The 27621-nt window shown below is 35.6% G+C and overlaps 1 protein-coding gene and 3 non-coding genes across 9 annotated transcripts; 3 read left to right on the top strand and 1 right to left on the bottom strand.

Moving 5' to 3' along the window:
- Window positions 1-1026: 1026 nt before the first annotated feature.
- Window positions 1027-6636, top strand: LOC116022879 (nuclear pore complex protein NUP98A-like). Of its 6 annotated transcripts, none has more exons than XM_031263767.1 (11): window positions 1028-1158; window positions 1799-1858; window positions 2046-2858; window positions 2979-3014; window positions 3202-3972; window positions 4093-4128; window positions 4316-4495; window positions 4602-5104; window positions 5216-5332; window positions 5689-5872; window positions 5941-6636. In XM_031263767.1, exons 2-11 carry the CDS (start codon window positions 1831-1833, stop codon window positions 6486-6488), a joined length of 3216 nt encoding a protein of 1071 aa, XP_031119627.1. In that variant the 5' UTR covers window positions 1028-1158; window positions 1799-1830; the 3' UTR covers window positions 6489-6636. The 6 variants fall into 6 exon arrangements, with proteins under 6 accessions (XP_031119632.1, XP_031119631.1, XP_031119627.1 ...); XM_031263769.1 differs by having other exon boundaries at window positions 1040-1158; window positions 1802-1858; XM_031263770.1 differs by having other exon boundaries at window positions 1040-1162; window positions 1802-1858.
- Window positions 6637-22885: 16249 nt separating this feature from the next.
- TRNAI-AAU lies at window positions 22886-22959 on the bottom strand. Its single transcript has one exon. It is a non-coding gene; the product is annotated as a tRNA-Ile (tRNA).
- Window positions 22960-25611: 2652 nt separating this feature from the next.
- Window positions 25612-25693, top strand: TRNAS-GCU. Its single transcript has one exon. It is a non-coding gene; the product is annotated as a tRNA-Ser (tRNA).
- Window positions 25694-26732: 1039 nt separating this feature from the next.
- On the top strand, window positions 26733-26814 carry TRNAS-GCU. Its single transcript has one exon. It is a non-coding gene; the product is annotated as a tRNA-Ser (tRNA).
- The last annotated feature ends 807 nt before the right edge of the window (window positions 26815-27621 follow it).

Below are 27621 nucleotides of genomic sequence, written 5' to 3'. Positions count from 1 at the left end.
AAATGGAAACAGAAATCAGACAAATTTGAAAAGGAAAATGATATTACTAGTTGACTGAAAATTATTTAAAAACTTTTTAAAAAATTAATTAGACTTTCCTTTTGAAAACTTTAAATTATTTAAACTTTAAAAAGATTAATTAAACATGGGTTGTTAATTTTTTTTTTATAATAATTACAATTAATTCATTCAAATATGGAGGAGGAAGAAAAAATTAAATGTGATATGGTGAAAATGAATATAGTTAAAGTATAAAAGTATAATTGCACATACATATATTAGTGTAATTGAGTAAATAATAATTGCCTAATAATTATAATGGTAATTAAGCTAAACATTGGTCGTTTAATTTATTTTTATAATAATTATAATTAAATTATTTCTCATTTTCCCATATTTATTTTAGAAATAATATAATATAATTACATAAGTCATATTACACATCGATTTTTAAAGATTATTATAGACAAACAAGTAATATATTATTCAATTAATTGAGTAATACTTTTGCACTAATCTTATAATAAAATAAATGTACACATTCAATATTAGAATTTTTTATAATTTCATCTTTATTTTTATTATCTAAATATATAATAAAAAAATTATCCGTGCATCGCACATGGACAATTATTATTTGCTCTAATTCAAGAAAGGAAAACATCAGAAAACATAATTGATCCAACCAATTTCATCAATTGCGTTATATAATATTCGATGTTATAATTTGTATAATTGTATATCGATCCAAATATTTTTAAATTATTATAACAAATCCATTTCGTGCAACGCACGGGCGGAAATACTAGTAAAAAAAAAACAAATTACGGTGGGTGTTTTATGTAATTAGACCAAAATAGGTGTACCCTTTCTTAAATATTTAACATTCATAATATTAACACCGCTAATTTGCGTAACCGTGTGAAGCTTAGCTTTAACCGTAAGCTATGATGTGGTCTGCGTACAACCTGAAAGTCTGCTTGAACTTGAAGCTACTCGCTTGATCCTCTTGCATAATGCATATATATATGATATATATATATCTAAGATGGACCCCTCTTGCTTCTAATTCCAGATAGATAGTATATACCTCCAGTATTTCAAGTATCCCAAACTATTCTTCCAAGAATTCTCTCTGGGCTATATATCCTTTTACCTGTAAGTACGTTATTTCTCTTCTCTTGCTGTCTTGCTTTTCACGTGTATATATATATTCATTTACCCATAATCTTTGATATTATGAATGAGTTATTGTGCTTAGTTTTCTTTAATTAGGAAGATGATTATAACACATAATGAATTGTAGTTGAATTGTCTGGTCTGTTTCCTTAGCTGTTGTTTCAAATTAGGATCAAACGGTTATCACCACGCCAAAAGCATAACTGGTAGCGTAGATTAATTTCATTTTCTTATACCGCCACATGTTGTTTTAGAGGTAGGATGCTAGATTTGGCCTTCCAGATGCAACTTTATTTTTTTATACCGCCACATTTTTTAGGCTAAATTTGACCCTTCATGCCTTTGCTGAACAATTCCCCCTTCAACACTGGCTAATTAATTGCATAGAACCGCTCCATTTTCGAGAGGTAGGGTGTTGGATTTGGGCCTCCGCCCAACACTTTATATGGATGGAGATGGGAAAGCTATGGTAGTTTCACTTGGTGGTTATGGAAGTTAATATGATAGAAACTATATATGAATAACATGGACATTCTAGTTGTAAAACTAGTTAACTAGCTTGTTTGCTTCAGTCTTCAGACAATGATTAATTAGTGTTCTTTTTTTGGGTTTTTTGCAGCAGTTAGCCAGACATCCAGCAGCAGCAGTACCATGAATGCAAATTGGTCTCTTTTGGATGGTAATAAGAACATTCCATAAATTATGTTAAATGTTTTCGTTTTGGTAGCGGTAAAGGCTATTGCTAAGCATATATATTGTATAAATGTAAATGTGTGCAATCCAACTATCAGCTTAGGCTTTTAGTCGAGATAAATGGAGCATATGGTACTCATTTACAGCTTAACTTTCATTGTTAATTTATGCAGGTGCTGTGCATAATTCTGCAAGTCAGTGTAGTTTCAGTTTTTGTTCACAGGAAACGCCATGCACTTCAATGCTATCTGTCAATTCTCCTTTTTCTGCTCAAACACAAACCAATCAAGTAACTGGATTTGCTTCTACCCAATCAAATGCCACTTCTCATTTCCCTTTGGTTCATTCCAATATGTTCTCTGCTCAAACTCAACACAGTGGAGTAACACCATTTTCTCCGTTTTCTAGCCGATCAAATGCCAATTCTCCTGCTTTCAAAAAACAAAAAAATGCCAATTCTCCTTTCCCTTCTGTTCATTCAAATCCCTTTATTTCACCTCAAACTCAAAGCACTGCAGCAACTAAACTTTCACCATTTGCACCATTTTCCGGCCATTCAAACACAAATTCTCCTTTCCAATATGTTTTCTCATCAAATGCGTTTTCTGGTCAGACTCAAAGCAGTGGAGTAACCGGATTTGCACCATTTTCCAGCCAATCAAACACAAATTCTCCTTTCCCATCAGTTTCTTCAAATGCGTTTTCTGGTCAGACTAATAGCAGTGGACTAACTGGATTTGCACCATTTTGTAGCCAATCAAATGCCAATTCTTATCTCTCAAATTATTCAAATCCATTCACCTCTCAATCTCGGAGCTTTAACTCAACTCTGTCAACAACAATCCCCATATCTGGAAGTAGAGTAGCACCTTATGCTTCTGCTAAAGAACCAGAAGGGAATTTTCATTCCATTTCTAGCATGCCGGTTTACACGAGTAAAAGCCATGAAGAACTGAGGTTTGAGGACTATTCTCTTTGCAATAAAGGTAATCCACTTAATTGTGTTTCTTGTTTTCTGTTCATTTTATACGAACGTTTCAAAACACATGGCGTACAATATGCTGATTATTTTTCACCGGTTAATGCCTTTGGAACAACTTCATCAGCTCCATTACCTGTGTCAGCATGGTCTCCTTTGGGTGGTAAGGACATTCCAAGAATTCGATCTGTTAAATGTTTTCGTTTTGGTAGTGGTAAAGTCTATTGTTGAGCATATATATATATACTATATAAACGTAAATGTGCAATCCAACGATAGCTTAGATTTTTAGTCGAAATGGAGCATATGGTACTCATTTACAACTTAACTTTCATTTTTAATTTATGCAGGTGCACAGGCAACCCCATTCACTTCAATGCCATCTGTCAATTCTCCTTTTTCTGCTCAAACACAAACCAATCAAGTAACTGGATTTGCTTCTACCCAATCAAATGCCACTTCTCATTTCCCTTTGGTTCATTCCAATATGTTCTCTGCTCAAACTCAACACAGTGGAGTAACACCATTTTCTCCGTTTTCTAGCCGATCAAATGCCAATTCTCCTGCTTTCAAAAAACAAAAAAATGCCAATTCTCCTTTCCCTTCTGTTCATTCAAATCCCTTTATTTCACCTCAAACTCAAAGCACTGCAGCAACTAAACTTTCACCATTTGCACCATTTTCCGGCCATTCAAACACAAATTCTCCTTTCCAATATGTTTTCTCATCAAATGCGTTTTCTGGTCAGACTCAAAGCAGTGGAGTAACCGGATTTGCACCATTTTCCAGCCAATCAAACACAAATTCTCCTTTCCCATCAGTTTCTTCAAATGCGTTTTCTGGTCAGACTAATAGCAGTGGACTAACTGGATTTGCACCATTTTGTAGCCAATCAAATGCCAATTCTTATCTCTCAAATTATTCAAATCCATTCACCTCTCAATCTCGGAGCTTTAACTCAACTCTGTCAACAACAATCCCCATATCTGGAAGTAGAGTAGCACCTTATGCTTCTGCTAAAGAACCAGAAGGGAATTTTCATTCCATTTCTAGCATGCCGGTTTACACGAGTAAAAGCCATGAAGAACTGAGGTTTGAGGACTATTCTCTTTGCAATAAAGGTAATCCACTTAATTGTGTTTCTTGTTTTCTGTTCATTTTATACGAACGTTTCAAAACACATGGCGTACAATATGCTGATTATTTTTCACCGGTTAATGCCTTTGGAACAACTTCATCAGCTCCATTACCTGTGTCAGCATGGTCTCCTTTGGGTGGTAAGGACATTCCAAGAATTCGATCTGTTAAATGTTTTCGTTTTGGTAGTGGTAAAGTCTATTGTTGAGCATATATATATATACTATATAAACGTAAATGTGCAATCCAACGATAGCTTAGATTTTTAGTCGAAATGGAGCATATGGTACTCATTTACAACTTAACTTTCATTTTTAATTTATGCAGGTGCACAGGCAACCCCATTCACTTCAATGCCATCTGTCAATTCTCCTTTTTCTGCTCAAACACCTTATGCTTCTACTAAAGAACCAGAAGGGAATTTTCATTCCATTTCTAGCATGCCGGTTTACACAAGTAAAAGCCATGAAGAACTGAGGTTTGAGGACTATTCTCTTTCCATAAAAGGTAATCCATCCACTTAATTGTATTTCTTGTTTTCTGTTCATTTTATACGAACGTTTCAAAACATATGCCGTTCAATAAGCTGATTATTTTTCACTGGTTAATGCAGATGGACAGTGTGCCACAACACAAACTGGAAATGGATTCCAGTTAAATAATTCCTTTTATCCTTCTCTATTCCCCTCTGTGAAGCCAACACAAACGGGTTTTATTTCACCAGAAAATACTCAATCAATTCCCTCAAATTCACCTGGATTGTTCACACCTTCTACTTCAGCAACAACACAGGAGAATACTTTTGCATCTTCATCTGCTTTTGATTTTCCCAAATCACCAAATATTGCTCCACCATTACCATCCTTTGTTTCCAACTCAAGTGTATCTCAAGTTTCAACTACTGAATCGACCTTGTGCTCAAATTGCAATCACGCCAAAACTCAGTCACTCCAGCCAGGTTTAGTTGGACCAAGTACTAACCTTTCTCCCAATCAACTGAAGCCATCAAGCATTCAACAGACTGTGCAGGAACTTGGGAAGGATGATGCAGTACCGGTGTCTTCTAGCCATCCGGGATCAGTGATTTCGGTTCAATATGGAATTTCTTCTTTATCTGTAAGTTTCACATTTGAATGCTCTGCTATAATAATCACTAGATATTGTGTATTGCTGCAAATAATGTAGGAGGAAAATCAAGCTCTTTTTCAATTATGTTCCTTGTTGCAGGTTTCTGACAAGGCAGCTCCCACACGAAGAAGATCCTTGCTCATAGTTCGACATCCTTCTTTGAATCGAACTAAGATGTTATGTCCAAGATACAGTCTTGATAGCAATGCTTCAAGGGTGAGAACTACTTTTCTAGCCTATAGTTAAATATATAGATAGTATATCTGTTGGGCGGGGCTGGTAAAGGGCTGAGTCTATCAATCTGTGGCTAGGGGGATTATTGGGCGGAGGTTGATGAATGGCCAAGTCCTGCACCCTGCCTCTAGAATATGTGGCGTTCTATAAGGAAATCAAGTTGTGTTTTCGCTATTATAACTAACAAGTGGTATAGAGCCCGGGTTCGAACTCTCAGGCTGGCAGGTGTTGGGAGGGAGAATTTTTTAGCGCTACTGGCTATAGCATTTGGTGACGTAGCGGTAAACACTTGATCCTAACAATATTTTAACTTATATACATGTTATTTTGTTTTGTAGGTTCCTTTTTTCATGGCTGGTGAGGAAAAGGCAACAGAAGGAGTTGCAAAGACAAATTCTGCTATATTTCCAAGAGAAAATCCCAGGTCTTGGATTCATCCTCCAACTAAAGAGTCTCCCCAAAGTCATAATCCAAACACATTGCCTGAGATGGAACATACATCTATCAATGTGTATGGGAATGGTAAGTTTTTCTAACAATAATCAATCAAATTTTGCAATGCTCTTTAGCTCATATTTATAAAAATGCAGGTAATGTCACACTACAAGTGCATCGGGCCAAAGAGAAGCAAACCGATACTAGTGAGGGTGTGATCAACTATAAACATGACACTATTGATGTTGATGGCATAATGCCAAAGTTAAAGAACGACGACTACTACACAGAACCGTCAATACAAGAATTGGCAGCAAGGGAAAAGGAAGAGCCGGGGTTCTGCCACCGCGTTAAAGATTTTGTGGTCGGAAGGCGAGGCTTTGGTTCCATCAAGTTTACAGGAGAGACAGATGTTGAAGGGCTTGAACTTGATTCTCTAGTCCAATTCAACTATCATGAGGTGGTTGTGTACATGGATGATAGCAAGAAACCTGAAGTGAGAGAAGGCCTGAACAAGCCTGCTGAGGTGACACTTCTTAATGTTAAGTGCATCAACAAGAAGACAGGTGAGGAGTATAAAGATGGGCATTTGGTTGACAAGTACAAGAATCTGCTCATCAGAAAGTCAGCAGAGCAAGGTGCAGAATTTGTGTCTTATGATCCGGTGAAAGGGGAGTGGAAATTCAAGGTCATGCACTTTTGACCTTTCCAAGTTTAGGGTATAGGGTATGTACTTAGGGCTGTTAACGAACCGAACATAAACGAACGGAGGCTGTTCGTGTTCGTTTATTAAGGATTTTGGGGTGTTCGTGTTCGTGTTCGTTTGTTAAGGTTTTTGAAAATCCTGTTCATGTTCGTTTGTTAAGCGTTCGTTAGTGTTCGTTAACGTTCGCGAACATGTTCACGAACGTGTTCGTTAACGTTAACGAACACGTTCACGAATGTGTTCGCAAACGTTAACAAACACGTTCACAAACATGTTCGTTTACGTTCATGGACACGTTCGTGAACACTTAATAACCAAACACCTGCACATGTTCATGAACACAATTTGTTCGCGAACAATAAATAATCTGCATTCACATCTTCACGAACAATTTTATATATATATATAAACATGTTCGCGAACATTAATTAACGAATACTAAACGAGCTTGTTCGCCAACACTACTAAACGAACACAAACGAGCTTGTTCACGAACACTNATATATATATATATATATATATATATAAACATGTTCGCGAACATTATTAAACGAACACTAAACGAGCTTGTTCGCGAACACTACTAAACGAACACAAATGAGCTTGTTCACGAACACTACTAAACGAACACAAACGAGCTTGTTCGCGAACACTTAGCAAACGAGCTTACCACTGTTCAGACTCTGTTCGTTTACTAACCGAGCTCTAAATTTTGTTTGTTAATGTCTGTTTACCTTAATAAACGAACATAAACGAACGCTTACCGAGCTCGAATACGAGTAGTTTGTCGAAAGCTCTGTTCGCTAACAGCCCTATATATACTTCTCCCAAATACTGCATACTGAATCAGTGAGTTAAGCCCGTGGTGGCGGTTTATGTATTTATTTACATACTACCTCCGTCCCAAAATGGATGTCTGGTTCGTTTAACGAGGCTTGACTGAAGTAATTTTTAATTCAATTTTTCATAATATTAAGTTTAACATTAATATATAAAATTTATATATTTAGAAACTACATTAAAAGTACTATTAAACACAAAAAACTAAATTTAAAAATATTAAAAAATTACTAAAGAAAATAAACAAAGAAGAAAGAATTGGTTTGACTAATGAATAGTAAATAGGACAGGTAAAATGGGACAGAGGGAGTAGGTTTTTTGCGGCTGTGTAAAAAATGCCCAGATATAATATCAATGTTACGTTTGGTTCAACTAATAGGATTACCTCAAAAATTTGTATTGGAATGAGTTTTATGATTATTAAAATATTTGAATCTGGTAGTGGGTTGCAAACTAGGCAATTAGGCAAATAAATATGATAATTGATATCAAATTATCCAAAATCATTTTTTTTTAAAAGATTAATAACAAATCTTTACAAATGGATACAATTGTGTAAGTTTGTAGTTTTATGATTGGCACATTAATTCAAGTCAAATTATATTGTGCACCACGGTGCACATAGCAATGTGCACCACGTACCTAAACGACGTCGTTTTGAGCATTGTAAATTAATCGTCCGTTTTTTTTGGAAATCACGTTTCCCGTTTCGGCCGGTCTCTGTATTTATGTTAATATTCTGTGTATTCCAGGCAATCATTCTGTGTATTCTAGGCAACCGTTCTGTATATTATAGGCAACCGTTATGTGTATTCATGTTAGTAACACATGTTGTGATGTGTTTGTGCATTCGAATGTTTAGGAGGATGAGTTCTGTGTATTTTGTGTAAATATTATGTGTATTCATGTTATTAACACAAGTTATGATGTGTTTGTGCATTCGAATGTTAGGAGGATGAGTTCTGTGTATTTTGGGTCAATATTTTGTGTATTATGGGCAAACATTCTGTATATTCTAGGCAAACATTCTGTGTATTCTATATAATGATTATGTGTATTATAGATAATGAATTCCCTGGAGTCATTCGCGTCCACTAACATCTTTGTATTTTGTGTCAATATTCTGTGTATTCTGGGCAAACATTATGTGTATTCTAGGCAAACGTTCTGTGTATTATAGATAATGATTATGTGTATTATAGATAATGAATTCCCTGAGTCATTTGAGTCCGCGTCTACTAACACCAAAACGACGTCGTTTTACGTACGTGGTGCACATTGCTATGTGCACCGTGGTGCAGGGTATAACGATTGTTAATTCAATTGCAAATATAGCTTCATAAAGTTTCTGTTGAATTTTCTTGGAATCAAAAACATCATTTGCAATTTCTTTATTTGTGAATTATAGCAACTTGTCAACATAATGATTGAACATAGCATGCAACTTCAACAATTAACCTATATATTTGTAAATAATTGTTAGATTATTATCAAATAATACCTTAATGTGAATATACATGTATTATATTTGAGTAAGAGTGTATTTTACCTTTTTGATTGAAAATTGCATTCGCATGACCACAATGCATGCAACGAAATCCAACACATTTTTAGAGTTAATTTTCTTGTCACAATAATTGCATCGAACATAATATATATGATTTCCATTATCTATGAGTTTGATCTTTAAATTTTACTTTGAACTATATAAAGAGTTAATAAAAGACCCATACTTTGTCAATTTTTCATCCAAAACTACTGTATATGCTACAAAAGACATGCTTTCTATTTTTATTGCAAAAAAATGTCCCTAATTTTTTTTTAAATTTTAAATCAAACAAACCAACTTCATTAATATGAATTCTGATTCAAAACATATATTTTTCATAAATAAAAGACAGAGTGGCATGCCACTCTATACAGTTTTATGCCACTTGATCTATACAGTTTGGCATAGAACGTGCCTCCCTACCACTTAACAAACAAAAAATTCAAACAAATAAAGTTAGGAACAATTTCTTTCACATCATCCACAATTAGCCCAAACGCATCGTCTCAAGAATCACCCCATAAGGCATAAACTACTTGTTGTGTGTCTATTTATACAGTTGGAAATCATCGATTTTCCAGCTACCTAAAAATTGGTCGAAAAAAGTGATTTTTTTTAAATCATTTTTTCTTCGAAGGGTTGCATTGCTTGAAAAGTGGTCGGATATATTTTCAGCATGTTTAAATTTTTAAATTAGTCTTTTTTTGACCACCAAAGGTGGTCGGAAAGTGCACCAGTGATCGAAAAATATGCAAATGCAAAGTTTCTCGTTCCGACCAAATTTTCGGACCACTTTACAATTGTGGACGCTATTTCCTGCCACTTCATGTGGTGGTCAGAAATACCAATCAAGGTTTTTCAAATTCCCAAAGTGATCGGAACAAATATTTCTGACGGGATTTTGGCAATATCCGACCACTTTTTGGTGGTAAAAAATTGATGGTTTCCAGCAATATTCTACCTCAATTCTATTCACCCGCAGCTCCTTAAGCCTACTACGGGCCTCCCTAGCCCTACTACCTCCACCTTGTAGAAATGAAGAGAATGTGTATTGCAATGATAATTCACAGTACATAACAAGGTTTTAAATTAGGTAGAAGATAGTAACAACCAATCTACAGGAGAATTAATATAACAACCCGGACTTATTCAACAGACTAAATAAAGGAATAAATACTAATGCTTAATACGCCCCCGCAAGATGGACGAACCATCGGTGGCGCCAATCTTGGATATGAACTTTTGAAACAGACAGCGACCTAACGGTTTAGTTAAGACATCGTCGACTTGGTCACAGACAGAGACATGGCCAACAGATAAAGACCCCTCAGCCACCATGTCACGAACAAAATAGTAATCTAAGGCCAAATGCTTCATTCTGGAGTGAAAGACCAGATTTTTACAGACATAAGTAACCCCCAAGTTATCACAGAATAGGGAAGGTGGACGCAAACAAAGATCGACCTCGCGTAGCAAGTTCTGAATCCAAATGAGCTCAGCTGTCGCATGTGCCAACGCCTGGTACTCCGCCTCTATAGAAGACCGAGAGACTGTCTTTTGACGCGCTGACTTCCATGAAATAATATTATACCCAAGATAAACCACGTAAGTTGTAGTTGACCGGCCATTATCCCATAAGCTTCCCCAATCCGAGTCAAAGAAGGCCGTCAACCATAGAGAAGCATCGAACTTCAACAATAAGACAAGGTGAATCGCCCCTTTTAAGTACCAGAGGACACGTTTTGCTGCCTGCCAATGATCTGCGTTCGGCGCATGCATGTACTACGCCAACTTGTTGACAGCATACGCCACATCTGGTCGTGTGATGAGAAGGTACTACAATAGGCCAATAAGCCGACGATAACCCGTAGCATCAACGATCGTACTAGAGTTATCGCCCGGGGCCGCCGAGTCTGAAACCATAGGTGTGGACACAAGTTTGGCACCCTCCATCTTGAACTATCCGAGTATGCCTTCTAGATAATGCCCTTGAGATAGAAACATACCAAACGCAGTAGTTATGACTTCAACTCCTAAAAAATTATGAAGACGACCAAGATCCTTAATCGAAAACCGATTTGCCAATTTAGAGACATAAGCATTCAGAAACATAGCACTATTGCCAGTGAGGATAATGTCGTCAACGTATACCAAGAAGTACAACGATCTCATCAGATTTATAGACAAACAAGGACATATCTGCCTTCGACCGAATAAAGCATGTGGAAACCAAAAAATGCGACAACTCCAAATACTAGGCCCGTGGCGCCTGCTTGAGACCGTATAAGGCTTTACGCATCTTACAAACGTAGGATGGATTCTGAATGTCGAGATACCTGGGGGGCTGGTCCATGTAGACATCTTTATACAAAGTACCGTGCAGAAAAGCGTTGTTGACATCCAACTGCCGGATCGACCATCTGTTACTCAAGGCAATCGTGAGAATGATCCGAATGGTAACGGGCTTCATGACAGGCCTGAAAGTTTTGAAGTAATCTCTGCCTGAGTCTTCTAAGAAACCCTTCGCGACCAAGCGTGCCTTATAGCGATCCACTGAACCATCCGGTTTCCGTTTGATATGGTATACCCACCTGCAACCTATAGGCTTGTGATTATTTCTCGGAACAAGCTCCCACGTCTGATTGCGGCACAATGCGTCGAACTCATCATCCATTGCAGCGCGCCATAGAGGGACTTTTAAAGCTTGCGCAACAGTGGCTGGTTCAAGTGATAGAGACAGCGGGTGGACAGTAGCAGAGTTGACAAATTTATCCCCATAATACTTGGGATTTGGTACACGAAGCTGGGTAGAACGCCTAGGGAGAACGATAGGTTTTGAAGCTTGGTATGTGTTGGAAGTGGGCGGCAACACGGTGACTCCGGGAGACAGTGGAGGTTGCGGCACAGTAGACTCTGAAGCCGATGCAAGCCGGCATTGCTGAGGCTGAAAAGGGCGACGCAGCGGGCCTCGACATCGCCAGCGACATAGGAGGTTGTGACGCGGGCGTCTTCGACGAGCTGCTACCAGTCGACAACAACCCAGGTGACTGCCGCGCCGGAGAGGAAGGTGGATTGTGTTGAACCGACTCATTACGCGTTGGAGAGGAAGGTGAGTCGTGTTTTACCGGAGCGGGGACTGTTTGGGATGGAGAGGGAGCTGGAAATGTGTGCATGGGCTGGGAAATAGGAACAGGCTGCATGCGGTGCTGAGATGGTATTTGATGCACAGTATGAGATACACCTGCAGGTTGAGCAGTAGAATCATTCTAGAACAAGTGACACACTGGGAAACTAGTTTCCACACACTTGACATGCCTAGAGACGTACAAACGTTTAGAAACGTAGTCTTAACATTTTTACGCGGATTGAGAAGTACAGTACCCTAAAAAGACACATGAGATGGATTTGGGTTGTAATTTTGTACGAGTATAGGGACGTAGCACGGGAAACAAAGACACCCAAAGCTTTTTAGCCTTTTAAAGTTCGGCAATTTTCCAAAGAGGCATTCATATGGTGACTTATTTTTAAGAATTGGCGTAGGAAGCCGGTTTATGAGATATACTGCCGTTTGAACAGCATGGGACTAAAACGGAACTGGTAGAGGCACACTGTGTAATAGGGCTAGAGCGGTTTCAACGATATGCCGATGTCGACACTCTATCGTACCGTTGTGTTCGGGAGTATGTGGTGGAGATGTAAAGTGTCATATCCCGCAAGAGTTAAACAACGGTATCAGCTTGACAAATTCACCACCATTATCAGAAAACACATACACAATGGTGTGATCAAAGAAGTTTTCTACTAGACGCTTGAATTGTGGGAATATGAAAAACACATCAGACTTCTTTTTCAAAGGGTACAACCAAATGTATTTTGTAAAGAATTCCACGAAGATTACATAATAGGAGTAACCATCAACAGACTTCCCGGAGGTACTCCATACATCCGTGTATAACAATTGCAGAGATCTGGAACTAGGCAAAGAATTCTTAGAAAAAGGCAACTTAGGGCTTTTATTGATGTTACAAGAGGGACAATTAAAATGTGTAACATCTGCCGATTTAATACCTATCTTGTAACAGTTGATTAGCTTCCTAAGAGTGTTGTTTGACGGGTGACCAAACTGGTGGTGCCACGCCGTGATGGAGGACTCGATCGTAACATTTATTTGTTGACACTGACCCATAGAGGTGTAGTAGACATCACGAACGTTCTCCGCTTGCAGAAGTTGTGCCCTCGTGACTAGATCCTTCACCAAAAAATAATTTGGAAAAAATTCGATAGAAACTTGATTAGTTTTGCATAGCTTCGACACAAAAACAAGATTGTTATGTAACTTAAGGACGCACTAATGAGTAAAATGGTGATAGTAAATTTGAGGGTGAAAATGTCGTTCCGTTGAGAATTTGGGCTATGGCACGCATTTGTGTGAATTAAGAAATTCTAGGCACTAAAGCGATGGAATTTACTAGAATTCAAGTAAATAATGATTTAGAGGGAAAATTAAAGAAAAGCAGATTAACTAGCAAATAAAATGTATGATAAGGGAATGAGTCAGATTAGGAGTATTGCAATCTTGATGCTCTAACAACCTTAGAATTAGGGGAGGAACAATTAACCCAGGGATTTATGGGCAATGCACACAAGAATTCAGTTCAGCTACTTTCATAATCAATAAACAGAATTAGGCTAAGATTGCCCCACTTTCGTGATGCATCAATCATAACCTTAAACACTAAAGCATTGTAAGCCCCCAAATTACCCATATTCTCATAGTATGAAAAATTAGATTGAAATTGGTAAGGCTCGAGTTCTTCACCCAACTTTCGTTGTAATGAAGTCCTCTCCTAAACTAGCAATCAATTAATAACAAGTAGAATTCAATCCCCAATTCAACATAAACCCTAGGTGAACAATTCAATCCCTTTATGCAATAATCACAAATCAAGCATCAAGAGTAGCAATAGATCCCTAATCTAAACCCATAACGAACTACTCACTCATTATTGAAGTAACTAAAGCAAAGCAAGAATGAAACATTGAAATCATATAAACGAATATGAGAATTAAAAAGAATAAAGAGAAGCACTTTACAAACAACTTGAAGAGTAATTCCAATCCAATCCACGATTCCAAGCTTGTAAACGAGTTAAAGTGTGTAAATCTGAGCTAATCTATGCTAGGGAAAACTCTCAAGAGAAGGAAAAATAAGCTAAATTAAACTAGGGCTCGGAATACCCCAAAAACCAGAAAATTGCGTCATTAAATGCATGGCCGTGCGGCGTAGCGATTTTGCTGCTGTCCGCGTAGAAGCTCACGGGCACCCACACGACTGTGTGGTGCCCTCTCCTTTTGCATATTGACTCATTTTGTACTCCGCAACTCCTTTCCGTCCTTGGGTAGATTCCTATGCTTCCGAAACTTGTCCAAGATATCCAAAAATCCTTCATTTGCTTCCCGTTTGTGAATAAACTAAGCTTAAGCAAATGTAACACACAAACGAGTCTCAAATTCACCAAGGTAAAGAAAATAAGCAAGAAAACTAACTAAATTGATGGGCAAATAATAGTATAAAATCAGAGGTATCACGTACAAAACACCATTTAGACATAAAGACCTAAACTGATTTCATCAGGCCCCCCATAGTCGGAAAAACCATGCAAATTAGATGGACTAGAGGTCGCGTGATGTGAAGCCCCGCTATCGAACATCCATTGAGGTGAAGTTGTAGGGGTGGTGCTGGCTAAGTTGACGACTGGTTGGTTACTCCGGGAATTTTGAGTGTCACTAAATTAATAGTGGTTGTCTCGTAGAAACTGAGCAAGTTTCCTAAAAAACTTTTTATCATGGCTCGTGAACTCACAGAAATTACAAAATCGTCCTTGGCGATTTCCAGAGTTGTTGCCACCTTGGCGGAATGAACCACCACGGTCTCGCCGGGAGATTGAGTGGTTAGGCTGATCACGAAAGGACATTGACCTAGTTTTAGTTGAAGCTGAGGACGAGGTAGACTGGCGTTGGGTAACATTCGTCGTGGGTAGGTATGCAGGTTGTTCGGCGGTCTGCTTCATCGTGTGTTCGTATTCTGTTAGAATGGTACCTAGTTGAGCATAGGTAACTGCAGTGTCAAGTACGCTGATTGCTGCCATGATAGGATGATACTCGTCACCTAATTGAGTGAGAGCATGAACAACTAGATCCTCATCCGAGATAGGATGTTGTGCTAAAGCAAGATCATCAGCAATTGATTACATGTCTAGTAGAAACTCCGAAATTGACCGGGATCCTCTCGAATTTCAGATGAGTTTAGCTTTAAGAGAAATTATTCGGCCTTTGGATGAGCTAGCATAGCTAGCCGTAAGGCGTGACCACGCATCCGCCGCTGTGGTGGCAGAGGATATAGTCAGCTGGATTGTTTCTGCGCAACTACCAAGAAGTGCAGCAAGAATAATCTGATCTTGTCGTAACCAATCCGTGTGAGCTGGGTTCGCAGTTGTTAACGCAATATCCAAGACTTTAGTGGGTTCTTTTACAATGCCATCAATATATCCTAATAGGCCAAGACCAATGATTGTGGAATGAACCTGGTGACGCCATACTTGGAAATTCGCATCAGTAAGGCGAATTGGGAAGTTGGTCGGGGCGGATAGTTGAATAATAAGAGTGGAAGATGTCATTGCCATATGAATGAATGGAGAGGATGGAAAAAAAATTAGAAATCTCGTCAGAGTATGGCTCTGGATACCATGTAGAAATGAAGAGAATATGTATTGCAATGATAATTCACAGTACAGCACAAGGTATTAAATAGGGTAGAAGCTAGTAACAACCAAATCTAGATGAGAATTAATATAACAACCCGGACTTATTCAACAGACTAAATAAAGGAATAAATACTAATGTTTAATACACCTCACGGGCAGTGAAAACACCCTTCCAAGAGCTCCCCTTAGCGGCATAAACTAACGCACCCCATGCAATTATGGTTGTGTGCGCAACAGAATTAGCATCAACAATAAGTTTCAAAGCCCCTGCCATTGGTTTTGTCTAGCACTCTCCCCAACCCATCCAATGCATTCTTCCCAATCCTGCTATTGGCACCGTTAACCTCGCCCTCCATGCATGCAAAAAAGCTAGACCCCCTATATAGATATTATCCACATCAAACCTCCCATCATTATATTACACACGCACCACTGCATTAATTAATGCAAAACCAAAGACCTAAAGCTCCAATACTACAACGTTGACATCACGCCAAAATGCAGTGGCATCATCAAGCCAAAATGAGGGTTGGTTTCTTTCCTTACCATAGTTGGCATTGTGTGTTGTTGGTTTTAGCCCCTACATATACGCCATCGATTAGATAGCATTAGCATGTGTTTACTACTTTTGTTGAAAGTTTTTGATGAATTTGTTTGTGATTCAGTACTACTCTTGCCATTTCTTGGATGGTTCAGTTTTTCCTTTATACTACTCCCTTTTGTTGTGGAGTTATAGGAGTAGAGAATTTGTCCTGAATCCCGATACTTCTTTGCTCCAAAAAAGTTGAATCCCAATACTTCTTCACAGTGTGAACAAAGAAAACTGAATTATATATTGAATTGAAAACTCTAGTTTACAAGGATATCAATAAGGTGTGGGTACAAAATATCTTTGTAGTCCCCTGATTCTTCAATTGATGTCTTGAACATTCTATTGAAGGGCCTCGGGATTTCAAGTAGCTTGATATTCAAAGAAGAACTTATATGTTTGTTCTTCTGAAAGGTCTCTGGATTCAAATGGCTTAATCTTTCAATGGGGTTTAGAGCAATATGGTTGGCATGGAGGAGCTTGGGGATTTTACTTTCAAGATCATGGGGCTTTTATTATGAACTTTCCAAGACGATTACATAGAAATAAAAGCTCATATTTATAGTTGTAGCGTAGAAGAGTTTTGATAAGTTCAAACTCTTTTGATATTATCTAATTAACAAATTAGATAACATCAATATTATCCAAAATATATTTAAATATACTAATATTGATAAATAATCATATTTATCAAATTTTCTATGTCAACGAACGCCCTCTCGAGACTTGCTTGTACACCACTTGAGAGCATAACTCAAGAGTATTTACTGCAAGGAAGTCTTGACACTACAACTCATATGACGATAATTAAAGATATGAGGTCATTTTAAACTTGTGTGGAGGAGTATCTTGAAAGATATGATGCCTTTTAACTCGTGCCAAGGAGATATGATGTCGTTTTAACTCGTGCCAAGGAGATATGTAGGGGTGGGCAAAATTTCGGTTAACCGTAATTAACCGACCGAACCGAGCTTTTCGGTTAACCGTAACCGAACCGAACTTTTTCGGTTCGGTGAACGGTTAAAGGATTTCTATATTTTCGGTTAACGGTTAATTCGGTTCGAAACATGCGGTTAACCGAAAATATATATATATATATATATATATATATATATATATATATATATATATATATATATATATATATATATATATATATATATATATATATTAACATGTTAAACAAAGAGCCAAATCTGAAATTGTCCATGTAATTTTTTTCAAGCAGTAATTGTCTGTATATAATTTAAAGAATTCCAAATTTTGATTTAAAACTTCGATTAATCGGTTAACCGAAAAAGAATTCGGTTCAGTTAATTCGGAAATAGAAACTTCGGTTCGATTAACGGTTAAAGGGTTTGGCAAGTTCGGTTAATTCGGTTTTGGTAGTTCGGTTCGGTTAACCGAACGGTTAACCGAATGCCCACCCCTAGAGATATGAGGTCGTTTAAACTCGTGCCAAGGAGTATCATTTAGCTTCCTCCATTTCAAATTTGATATGGGGTTTGCCCCCATATCGGTTGAAGGATATGTGTCTATAAAGAGATGAGAGGCGGAGTTGCCCCACTAGGCGTGCCAAAATCTGTAAACACAAAAAAGTGAAACTGTATATATTTTACAAAATCGGGTTACAGTGTGTGTATAATTGAAGGTGAATGTACAAAACCTTTGTATAGTCATCTAATTCTTCTCTAACGTGTTCTACTGAAGTGCCTCCGAGTTTCAAGTGGCGTAGCCTCCGGGATTCAAATAGCGTAACCTCCGGGATTCAATTAACGTGACTTCCGGGATTTAAGGGGCGTAGCTTCCGGGATTCAAGCGGAGTGGCCTTCCAGGATTCAAATGGCTTGATCTTCAATGGGCTTTAGAGCAATATGGTTGGCATGGAGGAGCTTGGGGCTTTTACTTTCAAAATCACGGGGATTTTATTATGATTTTCTCAGGATGATTACATAGAAATAAAACTCCTATTTATAGGTGTAGGATATAAGAGTTTTTATAAGTTCAAACTCTTTTGATATTATCTAATTAACAAATTAGATAATATCAATATTATTCAAATTATATTTAAATATACTAATATTGATAAATAATCATATTTGTCAAATTTTCTAGGTCAACAAATGCCTCTTCGAGACTTGCTTGTACACCACTTGAGAGCATATACCACTCAAGAGTATGTAGTGCAAGGAAGTCTTGAAACTGCAACTCATATGACGATAATTAAAGATATGAGGTCATTTTAAACTCGTGCTAAGGAGTATCTTGAAAGATATGAGGCCTTTTTAACTCGTGCCAAGAAGATATGAGGTCGTTTTAACTCGTGCCAAGGTGATATGAGGTCGTTTTAACTCGTGTCAAGGAGTATCATTTAGCTTCCTACATTTCAAATTTCACATGGGATTTGCCCCCATATCGGTTGAAGGATATGTGCTTATGAAGAGATGAGAGGCAGAATTGTCCCACTGGGCGTGCCAAAATCTGTAAACACAAAAAAAGCGAAATTGTATATATTCACAAAAACCAGTTACAATGTTTGTATAATTGCAGGTGCAGTTACAAAATCTCTGTATAGTCCTCTGATTCTTCACTCAAGTGTTCTACTGGAGTGCCTCCAGGCTTCAATTGGCGTAGCCTCCAGGTTTCAATTGACGTGACTTCCGAGATTTAAGTGGCATAGCTTCCGGGATTCAAGCGGCGTGGCCTTCCGAGATTCAAATGGCTTGATTTTCAATGGGGTTTAGAGCAATATGGTTGGCATGGAGGAGCTTGAGGCTTTTACTTTCAAGATCACGAAGCTTTTATTATGATTTTCCCAGGATAATTACATAGAAATAAAAGCTCCTATTATAGCTGTAGGATAGAAGAGTTTTGATAAGTTCAAACTCTTTTGATATTATCTAATTAACAAATTAGATAATATCAATATTATCCAAAATATATTTAAATATACTAATATTGATAAATAATCATATTTGTCAAATTTTCTATGTCAACAAATGCCCCCTCGAGACTTGCTAGCATATACTACTCAGAGTATGTAGTGCAAGGAAGTCTCGACACTACAACTCATATGACGATAATTAAAGATATGAAGTCATTTTAAACTCGTGCCAAGGAGTATCTTGAAAGATATGATGCCTTTTTAACTCGTGCCAAGGAGATATGAGGTCGTTTTAACTCGTTCCAAGGATATATGGGTTTGTTTTAACTCGTGCCAAGAAGTATCATTTAGCTTCCTCCATTTCAAATTTCATATGGGGTTTGCCCCCATATCGGTTGAAGGATATGTATCTATAAAGAGATGAGAGGCGGAGTTGCCTCACTAGGCGTGCCAAAATCTGTAAACACAAAAAAGTGAAACTGTATATATTTTACAAAATCGGGTTACAGTGTGTGTATAATTGAAGGTGAAGGTACAAAACCTCTGTATAGTCATCTAATTCTTCTCTAACGTGCTCTACTGAAGTGCCTCCGAGTTTCAAGTGGCGTAGCCTCCGAGATTCAAATAGCGTAACCTCTGGGATTCAATTAACGTGACTTTCGGGATTTAAGTAGCGTAGCTTCCGGGATTCAAGCGGAGTGGCGGGATTTAAGTAGCGTAGCTTCCGGGATTCAAGCGGAGTGGCCTTCCGGGATTCAAATGACTTGATCTTCAATGGGCTTTAGAGCAATATGGTTGGCATGGAGGAGCTTGGGGCTTTTACTTTCAAAATCACGGGGATTTTATTATGATTTTCTCAGGATGATTACATAGAAATAAAACTCCTATTTATAGGTGTAGGATATAAGAGTTTTTATAAGTTCAAACTCTTTTGATATTATCTAATTTGTTAATTAGATAATATCAATATTATTCAAAGTATATTTAAATATACTAATATTGATAAATAATCATATTTGTCAAATTTTCTATGTCAACAAATGCCTCTTCGAGACTTGCTTGTACACCACTTGAGAGCATATACCACTCAAGAGTATGTAGTGCAAGGAAGTCTTGACACTGCAACTCATATGACGATAATTAAAGATATGAGGTCATTTTAAACTCGTGCTAAGGAGTATCTTGAAAGATATGAGGCCTTTTTAACTCGTGCCAAGAAGATATGAGGCCGTTTTAACTCGTGCCAAGGTGATATGAGGTCGTTTTAACTCATGCCAAGGAGTATCATTTAGCTTCCTACATTTCAAATTTCATATGGGATTTGCCCCCATATCGGTTGAAGGATATGTGCCTATGAAGAGATGAGAGGCAGAATTGTCCCACTGTGCGTGCCAAAATCTGTAAACACAAAAAAGCGAAATTGTATATATTCACAAAAACCTGTTACAGTGTCTATATAATTGAAGGTGCAGTTACAAAATCTCTGTATAGTCCTCTGATTCTTCACTCAAGTGTTCTACTGAAGTGCCTCCAGGCTTCAACTAGCTTCCAGGTTTCTTCACTCAAGTGTTCTACTGAAGTGCCTCCAGGCTTCAACTAGCCTCCAGGTTTCAATTGACGTGACTTCCGAGATTTAAGTGGCATAGCTTCCGGGATTCAAGCGGCGTGGCCTTCCGAGATTCAAATGGCTTGATTTTCAATGGGGTTTAGAGCAATATGGTTGGCATGGAGGAGCTTGAGGCTTTTACTTTCAAGATCACGAGGCTTTTATTATGATTTTCCCAGGATAATTACATAGAAATAAAAGCTCCTATTATAGCTGTAGGATAGAAGAGTTTTGATAAGTTCAAACTCTTTTGATATTATCTAATTAACAAATTAGATAATATCAATATTATCCAAAATATATTTAAATATACTAATATTGATAAATAATCATATTTGTCAAATTTTCTATGTCAACAAATGCCCCCTCGAGACTTGCTAGCATATACTACTCAGAGTATGTAGTGCAAGGAAGTCTCGACACTACAACTCATATGACGATAATTAAAGATATGAAGTCATTTTAAACTCGTGCCAAGGAGTATCTTGAAAGATATGATGCCTTTTTTAACTCGTGCCAAGGAGATATGAGGTCGTTTTAACTCGTTCCAAGGAGATATGGGTTTGTTTTAACTCGTGCCAAGAAGTATCATTTAGCTTCCTCCATTTTAAATTTCATATGGGGTTTGCCCCCATATCGGTTGAAGGATATGCGCCTATGAAGAGATGAGAGACGGAGTTGTTCCACTGGGCGTGCCAATTTGTGAACAAAGAAAATTGAATTATATATTGAATTCAAAATTCTAGTTTACAAGGATATCAATAAGGTGTTGGTAGAAAATCTCTGTGTAGTCTCATGATTCTTCAATTGATGTCTTGAACGCTCCATTGAAGGGCCTCCGAATTTCAAGTGGCGTAGCCTCCAGGATTCAATGACATGACTTTCGGGATTTAAGTGGCGTAGCTTCCGGGATTCAAGCGGTGTGGCCTTGCGGGATTCAACTAGCGTCATCTTAAACAGGAACCGTCAAGCTTCAAGATAATCACGAGCTTCAAAATCTTCATATGCTTCAAGTTTCTAACGACTTCAAAAATGCCTTCAATGCTCTCAAATCTTCAAGTTGTTTTCAATTTTCAATGTGTGTTTCAAATGTGAAATGAGTGACTCTATTTATAGTGGAGTATGTAACCATCATCCCTCAACAAACTCCCTAATTTATTTATTAAATTAAATTAATTAATTATCTAAGGAAATGAACCTTGCCAACATTAAGTCTAAGTTCAAGATCCTATCATCTAATTCAAATTCAAATTAAATTATAATTATTAAATTCAAAATAATAAAATTATATTTAAATTATAATTATAATTATAATTAAATTCAATATGAATTGAGCTTGGGCCATTTAATTAATTAATTCAACAACCCAATAACCAATTAAATTAATTGGACTAATTAAATTAATTTAATCAACCTGGCCCAATAACTCAATTAGTCTAATACTTCATCTCAAACTAAGCCAAATAATGATTTAATCGGTCTATTTGTCGGTTTCAAATTTTTTGTGTCTATACCCAACATACTTTCGCTTCTCTTTGCGTTCATTGTAGGCTTTAGATTTTATACATGTGTTCTATAAATGCCATAAATAAATACAAGAAATCACAAATCACAAATCACAAAAAGCATATATAATTTTCAATTTTGGGAGGTGATTTTAGGCGGGAAAATGCTACTTTCTCAGACAAAGGAATTTATGTCGTTTCATATTGGATAGCAGACAAAAATATTGAACATGGGCGTTGCCTGAGATTACCCAAACCATGTATGGCAAATTCACACTATGTGTTATATATTATGAGTTGTTGTATCTTGTGTTATGAAATTCTATACCTAAATCATATTTGAAAAATAAATAAATATATAACATATGTATATGTCTTATTGTGTACATGTCTTGTGTCTATAATGCTATATGGACCAAGCTTGGTCCATGATATAAATTGACAAATAATGATTTTGCCACGGTCTTCCATACCATAGTGGGCAGTAAACCCAAACCATGTATGGCAAATCCACACCTGAAGTGCATTTTGTGAACACCATTTCGGAATGGCTTTCGCATGCAGAGTTTGGCCCAGTGGACCAAACCATAAATGGTTAGTTCAGACTTGCAGTGCGTTTTGTCATGAATATTGCATGCACACCGGGGAGGAAAAATTTGGCCCATACAGGTCTCGAACCTGTGACCTTCGCGTTATTAGCACGACGCTCTAACCAACTGAGCTAATAGGCCCTTGGTTCTTAATTTTCAGATCACCCTACTTATCTTATAGCTTTAGCTGAAAAAGGTTAAATTGGTTATGTAAAAGTGTTCATATTTAAAATGCTACACCAAATGAATTATAACTCATATTAAGTTTGACTTTATTTTGTATTTATTGATTATGATCAATTAGTCATCAAATTAATTATATGGGAGACAAGAGTTACAAGTTCAAGAGAATAAATTTATTGTATAAATGAAGAAAGTGCAATGGGAGACAAGAGTTACAAGTTCAAGAGAATAAATTTATTGTATAAATGAAGAAAGTGCAAAGCAAGGATAGATGGTAGGTTTCTTAGTTGTAGTATAGGTATACTTATTTTTTTGAATACTACTAACTCTATTACAATGCATATCTGTTCATAACTAGTTTCTCAAACTATTGAAGCACAAGAGTAAGTATTGCCTCCACTGAGGCTCGAACCCACCACCTCCCGTATAAAGGGAAGTGTTTGATGCCATTATGCTAAATTTAACAACAATAAATTTTCGTCATTATTTTGTTGGTGTGTTTGGATCATTTTTTTTTTTTACACAATTAGTGGCTGATCTTTCTTGTTTAGCAATGGACGTATATATCATTAAAGTTGTCAATAAAAAATATTTTGTGACGAACACAATGACAACCTAATTATTCTATCACAAATTTTTCATTATTTCAAATATTAATTTTAATCAAAAATTTCGTATGTAATTTAGACTTTTCTTGCAATGTTTGACACTTAAGCAGGCCCGGCCCTGGGCAAGGGCGGGTTGGGCCCTTGCCCAGGGCCCATGCTTCAAAGGGGCCCACCACCCCTGCCATAATTTTATATATATATTATATATATTTAAGTATAATTATTTAATATAAGTTGAAGTTTTTTTTTTTTTTTGAAAATAAGTTAAAGTTAATAAAGTCTGGCTTAGTGTATTTGGTGGGACTAGTGGTTAATATAATTGAAGTCACTGTGTCGAAACCCCACATGTACTTCTCCATCAACTTTTTTCTTCCTCCCTATCTTTAGAAGATGAATTGCCAAATGTAGTTCTCCATTAAAATTTTTCTCCTTACCTTTAAAATATGAATTGAGGGATTTATTGATGTTATATAGTATTAGAATTGTAAGTTATGAATTCTATTTCTAATTGTATTTTTCCTCCCTATCTTTTGAAGATGAATTTAGGATACTATATAGTATTAAAATTGTTAAGTTATGAAATTAATTTCTATATCTAATTGTATTTTTTGAGTTGTAATTTTGTGATTTTTTTTACCTTCTTATAATTATAGTAATATTTATAATATAAATTGATTTGTGATTCATATCAAATTTTGAATATATTTCAATTAAAGTAATTTACTATTTAGATTTAGAACATGTTATTTTGTGAATTTTATAATAATGTGTTATGTATATATAATATATTTTGTGCGTAATCGTATTCAAATTAATCTTTAAAAAAATCTGAAATTGATCTAACTAAAAAAAAAGTATTTAAAAATATGATATCAATAGAGAAATGTGATTTATAATGTGTTTTCTATTTAAACTATTTTATCCAATTAATTATATTACATATTTAGTTATGAATATAATCACATTTTAATGTGTTTTATTTATTTCCCCCAATAATTAAGATGTTATGTTCTGTTCTTATTTGTAAGTTTTATTTTGTATATTTTTATTAATAATTACTTTATTATTTACTATAATTACAATGTGATTTTCTATAAGCTTTTTCTATTTTAAATTGTTTATCCGTTTTTATAAAGTATAATTATTTATTTATGAAGGCATTGATGCAGTTATTAATTATTTTGCATTTAGTAAAGAATCTAGAGTTGTTTTTATTATAATTATTGTGTACGCAAAAATGTTAAAAACTTGTAAATCTTATTTCAAGTTATTTGATATTAGTATTTTTTTTATTTAATTTAAATTTTAGTTATGAAAATAATATTAATTTCATATAGCGGGCTCATTTTTGTTGTTATGCCCCGGACCTATAAAATGATAGGATTGGTCCCGCACTTAAGGTTTGCTAGTCTCTAGCAAGTTAAAAATGCAGTTCAATATTTTAAATTAAAATTAAATGAGTATAACAAAATAATCATTGATGACTAACAAATTTAGACATAATTAAAATAAAATCCTATTATGTATCAATCAAATAATTAAGTATTATTAAATACATTCCATTAAAAACCTGAAAAATGGAGTCTATTATATTTCACAAAATTACCTACTTGAAATCCTTTATAAAAAAAATTTAACACCAAAAAATTAATTAAATCCCAAAAAATACATATATAAAACATGTATTCATCAAACTACAATTAAACAAATAAATACTTAAAAGGAAACAAATTAATGGAAATAAGACAAAAACACAAGAAATTGATGAAGCTACCGAAATAAGAGTACCTAGACATTTTAAATAGGTTGACGGAATGTAGTAGACTTAAAAATTGGAAGAGGCAAGTCTGTGAATTTCTCTTGTTTCACTTTAAGTCGGAATATTAAACTCCATATAATAATAATAATAATAAATAAATAAATAAATGGAGTAACTATAGGCTTACAACTGCAACTCTTCTGCATAGATCAATAATAATAAGTACACGAATGTAAACGAAAAGTCGCTTTGGCCGAGTGGTTAAGGCGTGTGCCTGCTAAGTACATGGGGTTTCCCCGCGAGAGTTCGAATCTCTCAGGCGACGGTTAATTTTTAAATCCAAGGTGAGGCAGACCTGTGGTCTGAGACCTTCACAATTTTATACTCCTTTCATTCCATAATGGTTCTGATTTATCGTGAACATAAATTTTAAAAGAATTAGCAAGTAAAATTATTTCAAAGAAACTGGCGATATTTTGAAGCAAATCTATATAAAGGAGAGTTTTAGTTATATATACCTAAGCAAATCTATATAAAGGAGAGTTTTAGTTATATATACCTTTAAAAAAATAGAAAGAGTTTCAAGTGGTTGAAATTTTTTTTTAGCAAAAATGACATTGTAAGGGATTATTTTGTGATACAAATATCAGTGGAGTCTACTTTCCATTTGGATTGGGTCAAAGTGGATTCACATTCTTCTAAGTGAGACGAACAAATTGATATATTGTACGTTCAAAATGGATAATGAATGAATAAGAAATTGATTCTTAAAATATACCCATTTCAATTGGAAGAAGTACTTTCCCCACATTGGAACATGAAAGTGAGTTTGCACTAGTATAAATATAGCTCCCTTTTAAAATAAGTTTGAATTGTATAGCACCTAGACTTTCTCTTTCATGTAAGAGGCGTGCAAATCTATACCCTCATGATCTCAAAATTTTTCCTCTGTTATTCTCTGTTCTTGTTTGCCATGACTTCATAGTTTGAGTGTTCAACTATTTAATCAAAATTTGTTTTATCTTGAGAAACCTATGCCACAACGTTCCTAACACCTTTGGTAGTTATCAAATTAAATAAGATTTTAAGGAAAGTATGTGATGTGTGACACACGACTCGAATTTGTAACTCGAACGTTTCATTTGCGCTTGAATTTCATAATTATATCCAACAAGTTAGGACCCTTATTTGCTTAATGAAATGTCTTCCTCCGCATTGTCGATTAATAATAATGGGACGGAAATAATAATGTTAATATTGGACCGAATGGTGGGAATGACAATAATGGTGCATGTTTCAAGACTTAGGCGAACTTTGGTTCGCAGACCGGTGGTGACATCTAAGTAAACTAAAGAAAACAAACAGTCGCTTTGGCCGAGTGGTTAAGGCGTGTGCCTGCTAAGTACATGGGGTTTCCCCGCGAGAGTTCGAATCTCTCAGGTGACGAAATTTTTAATGTTGCAAATTGAAAGGAAAAACCCACGGAGTACTGATAGTGGTGTGCATTTACAAAAAATTGTGTACAATAATAGAATATGTGGGCATGTTTAGTTTAGGAAACTCTTTTTGTTTTTTTTGTTATCTAACTTTTCTATTTTCTATTCTCTAATTTCTATTTAGAAAATTTATTTACTAACACTTATTTTTTTCAAATTTATTTATTTTTAGACTAACGTTATAAAATTAACAAAAGTTTAATTTTGAGTGATTTTTACACCTTATATTTAAAATATTTTTGGATATATTTGATTTAAATGGAATAAATATAATTTTTACTTTTAAGCCTAATATATGTAAGATTTTTGTATTTGATATCCGAAGTAAATTTATATCTGCATATAACAAAACTAAAAATATATCTGAACCATTAACCTATTAAGTTCACCTAAAATTTAGTTTAGATAATATTAATATTTTTTTGAATTAATATTTAAAATATTTTTGGATATATTATTCATTTTAATGGAATTTATATATTTACTTTGAAGTATAATATTTGTAAAATTTCAATATTCGATATTCGAACCAAATTTGTATAATGATATAACATAATTAAAAATATCTAAACCAATAATATATTGAGTTCAATCAAAATTTAAAACTTGGTAAAGAGTTTAAGTTTTAACTGTGATAATATGAATAATGTCTAATTTTAAGTGCAAACAAATAAATACAAGTATAATTTTAATGGAATGTATATATTTACTTTTTCCCCCTATGTTATGTGCATATAACACTTTTCCCCCCTGTGTT

This window comes from Ipomoea triloba, chromosome 6, assembly GCF_003576645.1.
Source record: "Ipomoea triloba cultivar NCNSP0323 chromosome 6, ASM357664v1".
In the NCBI taxonomy this organism is placed as follows: domain Eukaryota; kingdom Viridiplantae; phylum Streptophyta; class Magnoliopsida; order Solanales; family Convolvulaceae; genus Ipomoea; species Ipomoea triloba.
This window is presented reverse-complemented; position numbering and strand designations above follow the sequence as displayed.